Below are 10,750 nucleotides of genomic sequence, written 5' to 3'. Positions count from 1 at the left end.
CACACCCGGGGGGTGCTGGATGTGCAGGGCACACCCGGGGGAGGATGGATGTGCAGGGCACACCCGGGGGTGCTGGATGTGCAGGGCCCAGGGCTCTCAGCAGGGACCGGGGCCCCAGGAGGCTGCCAGGCTGCCCCGGACTGTCTGAAGAGGCAGCTCCGAAGGGAGGCTCTAAATACAGATTGGATTTGCATTGCTAAGAGAAAAAAAGGGGTCATAAAAGCTGTTGGGCCGGCCCCCAGGGATATCAAAGCTCGTTATCACTGCCAAGCCTTGGTTCAAGGCTTGGGGATTTTTCCCTTGGTTTTTTGTGGCTGTTGCTGGTGTAGTTTTAGGGGGTTCTGCCAAGATTCAGGATGTGGTTCCTGCCATGCACACCTGGAGTGTGGCACCTGAGCTCAGCCCTGGGGCCTCTGTGGCTGTTGGAGAGGAACAGCTGATGCTGCCATCCCGGAATCCCAGACTGCTTCAGGGACCTCTAAGAAACGGGACCATCCAGTGCCACCCCCTACCCTGGGCAGGGATATCTTCCATTATCCCCATCCAGCCTGGCCTTGGACACTTCCAGGGATCCAGGGGCAGCCACAGATTCCCTGGGCACCCTGTGAGTGAAGACCATCAATCAAAATTCCTCTAAACCTCAGCCCACGTCCTGCCTGGAGATTCCAAGGCTTGAGGTTCATGTCCCTTGCACTGCTCTCAAATAAAGATGTGAGCAAGGGTGCCAAGGGATCCACCAGGCACTCCAGAAGTGATCAAACATTGATTAAACCATCCCTGAACCCTCCTCATCCCAGCAGGGATCACTGCCTGGAACAGCAGGCTCAGCTCAGGCACCAGCACCTCACATCCCACAGCTCCCAGCACGACAGCAAGGGTTCCACTGGGAGGGGTTTAATTGGGGCTGAAGGAGCCCAGATGTGATCTTTGGAGTATTTATCGCCAGGGACTCATGTGACACGTACCCAGTGGTGGGCACTGCCCAGGTGATCCCGGTGCAGCTCCTGGAATGTGCCCACAGTCCGGGCAGGGATCAGCCCAGCCCTCCAGGGCCGGGCCCTGCAGCCTTGAGCAAGCTCCTGCTCACAGCCCCGTGTTTGTGGTGGCTGCCTGGGCAGCAGGGTTTGTAGGAACTCCTCTCTCGTAAGCAGGGTAAAGAACACCACCGTGGTTTATGATGTTGTCACAAGGCACTGGGGATGGGAAGGAAATTTCCACTCGCCTGTCTCTGTGGCCACAGCACAGACAAGGGTCAGGCAGGAGAATCCCAGTAAAGGCACCTCTAAAGGAGCCTCCATCAGCCCATTTCCCCTCCCAAGAGCTTGCTTCCTACGGCAAACAGCGTGTAGATATCACTGGGATGTGGAGAGTGGGAGCTGGGTTTGCCTGGTCCCTGTGAACCCCCAGACCTGGGGGATGGGGAAATGCCTGATTCAATCCTGTCACCCCACAGGGCACCATCTCCTGGGGCCAGCTCCCAGCAGGCCCGTGGCATCCATCTGTCACCAGCCCAGGGCTCCTTTGGGAAGAATTTTAACTTGGGCAGAAGGAATCCAGATTTCATTTATTTTTGGGGTACTCAACAGGAGAGACTGATGTAGCACATATCCAGATTTCAGCTGGTCCTTCCTTGCAGCAGCTCCCACGGTGCCACACGGGCGCTGCCAGCGCTGCCAGGAGCTGAGCTGTCCCAAATCCCAGATCCCAGATCCCAGATCCCAGCTCCCAGATCTCAAATCCCAGATCCCAAATCCCAGATCCCAAATCCCAGATCCCAGATCCCATATCCCATATCCCATATCCAATATCCCATATCCCATACCCCATATCCCAAATCCCATATCCCAAATCCCATATCCCAGATCCCATATCCCAGATCCCATATCCCAGATTCCAGATCCCAAATCCCAGATCCCAAATACCAGATCCAATATCCCAGATCCAATATCCCATATCCCAGATCCCATATCCCAGATCCCAGATCTCAGATCCCATATCCCATATCCCAGATCCCAGATCCCAGATCCCATATCCCATATCCCAAATCCCAGATCCCAGATCCCATATCCCAGATCCCAGATCCCATATCCCATATCCCATATCTCATATCCCATATCCCAGATCCCAGATCCCATATCCCATATCCCATATCCCAGATCCCAGATCCCATATCCCAGATCCCAGATCCCATATCCCATATCCCAAATCCCATATCCCATATCCCATATCCCATATCCCAGATCCCAGATCCCAAATACCAGATCCCAGATCCCAAATCCCAGATCCCAAATTCCATATCCCATATCCCAGATCCCATATCCCAGATCCCATATCCCATATCCCAAATCCCAAATCCCATATCCCATATCCCAGATCCCAGATCCCAGATCCCAGATCCCCAGTGGCACCAGCAGCAGGGGTGAGTCCCAGGAGCACCAGGACAGGTCCCTGGCCAGGGAAAAGCCAGGAGGCTGATCCAGGCTGCTGCTCCCCGTTCCTGGCACAGGAACTGTCGAGGACGGTGCCACTGAGGCCAGGCCCTGTGTCCCAACACGCTGGTGGCTGCAGAGCACGGCAAGGTCACAGCCCAAAGGCGAGGATTAACCCCTGTCCTTGGCTTTTAAACATTTACCACTCCTGAGGGAGCGGGGATGCCTGCCTGAGCCCTGCAGAGGAAATGCTCCTCACCCAGGTGACAAAGACATGAAATATTGCTGAGCACAGACTGAAACAGGACAAAACAAAGCAGAGCCTTGAGGGGAGGGTTTCCCTTTGCTGGCAGCAGCTGCCTGGCGTTCAGAGGTGCCAGGGACACCAGAGGACACAGCCCTGCTCTCAGCAGCCATCACTGGAGATGAAATCCCTGGCACCAAGGTTTGCTCAGTAAGATACACGGAAACTCTGCCCGTGGGAAAAGGCGTGGGGATGAGAACAGATAAATCTGTTCCTATCAGCAGACACTTATTTTTGTCCTTGTTTGGGCTTGCACCGATTTGTTAGATAAGTGACAATAGCAACTGTGTCAATTAGTACAGGAAGTGGTGGCACCAAACAAGACAAGGCTTCCAAAAATACTTTTTAGGAATCACAGAGAACGTTTCCCTCATCCATCCACCTGGGCAGGAAAGCCAGAACAGCCCTATTTATCCACCCCATCTTCCACTCCTCATTTCACCCTGCAGATCTGCCACTTTTCCTTTGCTTTTCCATACAAACCAAAGCACACAAAAGAGGGTCTGTACAGAAAACCAGATTTGAGGCTTGGATGATCTTTAATATCCCTTCCAAGCCAAACTGTTCTGGGATTCTAAACCCAGACCACTCAGACTCCAAAAACCACTTAAGCAGTTGCTAAAGAACATCACCAAGTGCTGTCAGCACTGTCACAGAATCCTGGTTTGGGTTGCAAGAGATGCTGAAGCCCATTGTGCCAGGGCCTCCCAGGGGAGAATCTCATCCTAAAATCCAATCTAAACCTCCTCTCTGGCAGTTTGATTCCCCTTTTTCCCCTCACTCCATGCTCTTGAAATCCTTCGAGTGCTCTCTGTGAATCGGTGCTGGTCCATTTTAAAGACCAGAGTCCCAGCTGCTGTCTGTATAAAAGTTATTACAAAGTGTTCTGGTGCTGCAAGGAAAGACCCCGGCAAATCCAGCATGGGGTCAGCTGGAGAAGAGCCATAAAGGAGCAGAGCAGCTCCTGTGACACTGCCTTATCTCGCCGTGTTTATCTCAGAGAGTCCCCGGGGTTACACAACTGCTGAAAGAGAACTTGCAGAATGATTTGCAGCTCGTAGCTGTGGCACAGGTGAGGTGACCTCTGGCCCTCCACTGAGCCCACGTTGTGTAAGAGTTTTCCCTCCAGTCTCTGCCTCGGTGCAGATGGAAATTTCCAGGGATCCTTAATGCGGACTGGGCGTTGTCTGCTGGAGAGCAGGGACGGATTTGTGTCAGTTCTGCACTCACAGCCTGGTGTTTGAGCGGGGAAAATTACCATCCAAGTAGGATGAAGCCATTCAGGCCTTAATTCTGCTATTTCATATTCTTAATTCTGGTGTTTAGAATAAAATCCACCGAGCTCCCACGGAAGGGATGGATGCTCCTGGTCCCGCACACCCCTGCAATGAGCTGGCCCCTGGCTGTCTTGTCATCCCACCCGCTTTTCCATCCTCAAAAACCACAATCTCCTGTGCCCCAGCAGCTCAGAGACCTGGAAAATTGTGTAAACTCGGAATGGGGAGCTGGTAAATCTGCAGGGGGGCTGAAATACCACCACTGCTTTTCATTCTGCTGGGCAAGCCCTGGCAGGGACTGAACAATTTAACTTCTGAAGGCAATTTCTTTTATCCATCCTTGAAGAGTGAGCAGGGCTGCTCAGGGATGGGTGATGTGGCTGGGACACAGGCACAGGGCAGACAAGGCAGGCAAAGCGAGGGCCAGCAGCCAGCACTGAGTGTGGACGGGCAGGGGGAGTTTCTGGCTCCTGCTGGAACAATCCGTGCCAGGGACCACTGCCTCACCCTGCCACACACACAGGGCCCAGCCTCCTCCTGAGCAAAGCTCCCCATCCCACTCCCCACCCTGGGGAACCCTTCCTGAGCACAGCTCCTCTGCAATCCCTCCCTGGCTGGGCAGGACAGGCTGCCCAGAGCAGCTGGGGCTGCCCCTGGAGCCCTGCAAGAGTCCCAGGCCAGGCTGGGCAGGGCTGGGAGCAGCCTGGGATGGTGGAAGGGGTCCCTGCCCTGGGCAGGGGTGCCACTGGGTGGGCTTTAAAGGCTCCTTCCAATCTAAACCATTCTATGACTCTTAGAGATGAATTCTGTTGGTCCAGCAGCACCAATCCCCCGGGAAAAGGGCCAGGCTGGAGCAGGAGGGAGAGGCAGAGGTCCAGGGGCAGCTCCAGGGATCCCCCATCCCACGGGCAGCAGCAGCAGCAGGCAGAGGCCGCCTCTCCTGCCTGGAACAGCCTCCTGAGCCAGCAGCTCCCAGCAGCACCCTCCACATCCAAACATTCCCCGGAGAGAGCTGAGAGATTTGTTTCTCTATTTCAGTCAGCACAAGGCTGAGCACCGGGCTGCCCACCCGTCCTCCCCCACGAGCTGCCAGGGATCCGCTTCCTTTGATCCTGCTGCAACCCTGGAGCACAGCCTGACCCAATTTCCTCACCACTGCTGCCAACTCCGAGGAGACACTCTGCTAGGGTTCCAGGGAGTGATTCCCCTTCTCCCAGCCGGGTGCTGAGCAGCTGGGACAGGGCAGGGGCACCACGGTGTCCTCACCCCACGGCAGCAGCTCCGCGCCGGGCTGGGCTCCCCATGGGGCAGCAAATTACACAGACACCCAAAATAGAACTGAGGAGCACCAGGATCTGCCTCCTGCCAGCACAGACATTATTCCCAAACACAAAGGGATGAAATTGTGACAAAAACAATGACACAAAAGGCTGCTGGAGCTCAGGACATCTCTGCAATGAGCCGTGCTCACACGGGCTGAGATGAAAAATGCACCAGGTCAGGGGATGCTCCTCAGGTGGGACCAGCTCCAAGGGAACAGGTTTGGATGTTCCAGGGCAGGTGGGACTCCAGCCTGGCTCCCACTCAGAAAGATGCTACAGGAGGCTCAGGGAATGTGGTCCCAAAGGGGGTCTGGCTAAATTAAATGGATAATAGAGCTGGGCTTTCATGCAACTCTGAACTCCTCATTTAATTCCCAAGAAATGAGCAGGACAGGGTTGGTTGGTGAATTAGTGACTGCTCAGGAAGGCTCCTGCAGTGCAGAGGGGCTGTGGTGGGGTTTGGGTTCATTTTTAACCCCTGAAGGAAAGGTCATTTCACAGGATGGGTTGGGTTGAAGGGACCTCAAAGCCCACCCAGTGCCAGCCCTGCCAGGGATCCAGGGACAGCCACAGCTCTCCTGGGCCTGCCAGCAACTGCTCTGAAAGATATTCCTGGTGAGGCATTGGGTGAGAGCAAAAATGTCACCAAACCGGATAGGAACAGGTCATTTCTAGCAAGAAAGACAGGAGACCAATTATAAATACTAAACATTTATTATTTTTCTCATAGGAAGGTTGCAAGATTCAATTTCAAACAACAGGACAAGGGCTTTCATTGCTATTGGGATTTTGTTTTGCTTCTTTTAAGGGGAAAGAGAGAAGGAGGAACTGGTGTAAAGATACTACCAGAAGCAGTGCAAATTGAGATTAATTTCTTTCTTCAGCATCCCAGTGCTGACACCACAAGCTAAGCCTTTCCCAGTTCAATCAAACCCATTTTCCAGTTTCTTGTACATGGCTGAACACAGCCAGGGCCCTCCTCCTCCTTCCCCCTTCCCCTCCAGGAACACCCAGCAGTGACAGTGAGCAGCAGTGAAGCCTGGAGAAGCCAACACTTCATCAGGGTCTGAGCTGACCAGAACAGAACACACAGAATTCCCTCCCTGCCATGCCCAGGGCAGCTCCTCTGCTGCAGCTGCCCAGCGCTGCTCCCCAGGCTCCTGCCACAAACACCAGCTACACATCCACAAAAACACGGCAGAGGGAAACCAAGGAACCCAAGAACACTTCACTTGCAGCTTTAAACTAAGGAAGGCAAGCTTTAAACAGGAGTTACTGACACCTTGTGCACCGTTAGGCAGCTGGGAACGGGAGGCAAGTCCTGCTCCCAGAAAATGTTCCTTGAAACCACCCCAAGGCACCAGGCCTGGCCCCAGCAGCAGCAGCAGGAGCTGTCCCAGCCACAGCCCGGGGCTGCCACCTGCAAATCCCATCCTCTCCACGTCCATGGGGCTCCCCTCCCCTCAGAAGTCGATGTTTGCCAGACCTGTGTGAAGACAAAGAGGGATTTGGGGGAAGGAAGGAGGGTTTATTATTCCCTGCCCTTCACTGGAACCAGCTGCATACAGCAAGAAAGATGCTTTGAGAGTTAATTCATTTTTTTAAACTTAAACATAAAGGATTTGCTGTGAGGGAAGCAGGAAATGGGTTGGGCTGCACTTTTTTGATTTTTTGACCCTTTTTTGATTGTGATTTAATTGATTTGATGAAGTCAATTTGCAGGAGCACTGGAGTTATTCATGGCAGAAGGAACAGCACAACGCTCAGGAACCTCAGGGTCTGCCCAGGAAATGAAGAAGACAAAGCAGGGGAAATCACCATTAACAAGGGCAGTAAATCCACACTGGATAAAAAAGCCCTGCTTTAGATTAAGGCATATCCATGTCCATTGGACACTTGGTGATCAGCTTTGAGATCAGTGCCTGTTTTAACTTCCCCCTGCACCCCTCAGCCTGTTCCCCAAACTGTCCTAAGCCCTTCTCTAACGACAGCAAAAGCACAATGCTGAGATCCCCAGCACAGGGGAACTTTGGGGCCTCAGCTCCTCTAAAAATGAGTTGTGTATTACAGTCACCACCTCTCAGCCTGAAGGAATCCGATGTAGAACACGGCTCTTTGAGCTCAGAGCTCTGGAGGATTCAGGAGAGCACCACCACAAGGCAGCAGCTCTGTCACAGCAGCAGCAACAGGGTGTTGAAGAGCTCCTTTCACCAGTTTTTATTTGATTTCACCAGCTCTGTCAGAGGCTTTGCTGCCCAGGCTGCAGGGACCAGATCTATTCCTGTTTGCTGAGGAACAGTCAATAAAATCTGCTCTTGGATGCTCTGTCAGGAGCAGGGAAGGGCAGAGAGGATGCAGCAATGATACAAGAGGCAGGCAGAGGTTTTCTGGAAAGACTGAAGTCCCTGAAATTGCAGCCAGAAGTAGAGACAAACTGACTGCAATGGAGTTGTCTTTCTAATCTGGACAAATACAGGCTGTGGCCATCCATCCCTCAGCCAAACAACCATTCCCCTCATTTCATCATTTCCTGGGCAGCAGCAACATCCAAATGCTGCAGAAAGCCTAAATCAAGTCTCTCTCCCAGAAATTCCAGTCTGGGAGAGACAGGATTTTAAGAACAAAAGGAACATGCAGAAGAGATAATTTCAGAGGGAATACTTTTCCCTGGGGAGAAAGCACTGTGGAAAACTTCAGTGTCAGATGGCTGCAAATGGGGACAGAGCAGAGAAGCCTGGGATAAGTAATACAAATTTATTTTTGTGTTGTCAGGACACTGTGCCTTCATATACCGTGTGCCCATATGGCACTTCCCATGCATGGGATTTGTAAACCTTTCAATTAGCACTGATGGGATAAAGCAGGCAGTTATTTAAAGTAACCCATACGGCATCTTCTGGTGGAAAAACTCCAACTCCCCTCTACTGGACAGGCTTCCCACTTGGATGCCCATAAAGCCTCCCAAGGCTGGGGAGGAACAATCCCCAGCTGGAGGTTGCTGTGACATCCCAAGCCCAGCCCTCCCACAGGACATGTCCATGGCAGGATCACCCCCAGGAGAACATTACCCAGGTTGCTGCTGTCCTTGCAAGCCCAGCAGATGCAGTAGTGCTGCATCAGTTGTTCAAACAGTTCCTTTTCATCCAGGAATTCAAGGGCTTCTATTCTGCAAGAGTAAAATAGAAGTTGGGATTTGAGCTGGACTCTCAGCAGAATTTTTACTGAATTGTTCGCTCCATGGGAGTGAAAACTGACCAGAAAGGCAGTTACCTCTCCAGGGAATAATTACAGGTATTTATCCATGATGCCACCCCTGTCAATGCATGGAACAAGTGACCCACAGGGCGCTTTCAGCTCCTCATCCCTGGAACTCCCTGTTCCAGGACTCATCCCTGCAGCTCCTCACAAAACCAGGGCTGCAACTGAGGCTCTGAAGGGGCCAAAGCTCCTAAGTGAACTCCCAGGTGTGAAGTGCTGCAAAGGAACACTCTGGGAAAGGCTTTTCTAAAGAAAAAGCATTTGCCTCACTGCTACTGGAGGACAGAGTTTACATAACCCTATTTCCTGGCATGTGGAACAAGTGCAAGGAGCTGAACAGATCCAAGGTAGCCAAAAATGCTGCAGAGAAAGCACGAGCTCTGTGTCTCCACCAGTGCCATATGGTCCCACCACACATCCCTGTTCCTATTTAAACCACCTCTGATTTCCACTCTCACCTGTTCAGTTCCAGGCTTTCAGAAACCCCCATACGTGAATATTTTGACCAAGGTAACTTGCTCAGCTAATTCCAACTATGAATGACTCACAGCATTTCACATTTCACATTATATCCCTCAGAAGACACTCCTTCAAATTTCCCAGTGTTTAGCATTTAATGCAGAAATATTAACAAAATCCAGGCAGATCAGTGAGTGTTGAACAGCCTTTAGTCCCTGCTCTGAGCTCTGCAGAGCCAGCAGTCTCCCCCTCATGATTTCAACGTGTCATGGTTTAACCCCAGCCAAGGTCTTCACAAGGAACATCTTGGGGACTGCAAAAAGTCAACACAGCATTTCTGTGGCATCTCCCATCTGCAGATTTCTGCCATGAGAGATGCCTTCTGTCACACCCAAATAAGCCACCACTACTTCCAGTCTGCTCCTGGCAGCGTTCACCCTCTGGATCATCAGTCCAGGGATTATCCTGCAGCTCTGCAGTGTTGTGTCTCCCTGGGCAGCACCTGCCTGCAGCCTCCTCTCTGTTACACCTGGATGGGAAGGACTCAGAAATGGCATCTGCAGATGGGTTTTGTGTCCAAAAGTGGTACCTTTTGACATCAGCCTGTGGCAGGAAGCTGTACACCTTCATCATGTCGATGGCACGGGCGTTTTCCCAGCCATTTACCAGCAGCCGTTCCCTCTGCAAAACAAAGGGCAGCACAGCTCTCACAGGGCTCCAGGGAAAGTCCCTGAGGATGGCAGGACAGCACTGCCCTGTAAGGATTCCTGTGGGCAGCTGACTGAGCTGTGCTCTGAAGAGCTCCCAAGCTCTTCCCCAGCCTGTGCTGCTGGTCTGTGCAGGGTGAGCCCTGAGCAGGAGCTTCTGTCCAACACTGACATCCAGAAATCACAGAGAAGCTCTGGGGTGACCTAACTGTGGCCTGCCAGGACCTGAAGGAGCCAACAAGAAACGTGGAGAGAGACTGTTTACAAGGGCTGGAGTGCCAGGACACGGGGAATGGCTCCCAGTGCCAGAGGGGAGGGTTAGGTGGGATTTTGGGCAGGAATTGTTCCCTGGCAGGGTGGGATGCCCTGGCACAGGTGCCCAGAGCAGCTGGGGCTGCCCCTGGATCCCTGGCAGTGCCCCAGGCCAGGCTGGACAGGGCTGGGAGCAGCCTGGGAGGGTGGAAGCTGTCCCTGCCATGGCAGGGGTGGCACTCCATGGTCTCTCAGTCCCTTCCAAGCCAAACCACACCCCGATTCCACGATAACGTGGCCAGCAAAGGGCTCAGGGCCTGCCCCACCATGCCCTGGTCCCTGCTGAGCCCCCCAGGGCACACTCCCAACTCAGAGCCAGGCTAGCACAGCCCAGCCCCAGCCCCCTGAGCTGTCCCCTCACCTGGGAGTCCAGGGAGCTGCAGAGCTCCACCCCAGCCAGGTTACACTGCCGGCGCTGCAGGTTCTCAATCATGATCTGCCCAAAGCGATCCCTCATGTTCACCTCAGGGAGAGGAGGACACAAAAGTGGACACAAAAGTGGACACAAAAGTGGACACAAAAGTGGACACAAAAGTGTTCCCCCTTCCCAGCACAAGGGAACCACGGGGAAAAGCAGGAACCCACTCAAACCCTTCCATCTCCTACGTCACAAAAGGCACAGCAGGGCAGGGAGTGGCACAGCCCCACAGCAGCTGCCACTCCACACTCCCTCCTCCTTGGG

The 10,750-nt window shown here is 53.1% G+C and overlaps 1 protein-coding gene across 1 annotated transcript in view; it reads right to left on the bottom strand.

The window, feature by feature from the left end:
* Positions 1-6,027: 6,027 nt before the first annotated feature.
* LCMT1 (leucine carboxyl methyltransferase 1) overlaps positions 6,028-10,750 on the bottom strand; it is an 18,325-nt gene continuing 13,602 nt past the window's right edge. The window contains exons 8-11 of the mRNA XM_015642798.1: positions 10,430-10,531; positions 9,639-9,730; positions 8,401-8,498; positions 6,028-6,818 (exon numbers count right to left, since the gene is read on the bottom strand). Coding sequence (XP_015498284.1) covers positions 6,796-6,818; positions 8,401-8,498; positions 9,639-9,730; positions 10,430-10,531 — 315 coding nt within the window. The 3' untranslated portion in view covers positions 6,028-6,795. The remainder of the gene's footprint in view (positions 6,819-8,400; positions 8,499-9,638; positions 9,731-10,429; positions 10,532-10,750) is intronic.

This window comes from Parus major, chromosome 14 (assembly GCF_001522545.3).
Source record: "Parus major isolate Abel chromosome 14, Parus_major1.1, whole genome shotgun sequence".
Classification (NCBI taxonomy): Eukaryota; Metazoa; Chordata; class Aves; order Passeriformes; family Paridae; genus Parus; species Parus major.
This window is presented reverse-complemented; position numbering and strand designations above follow the sequence as displayed.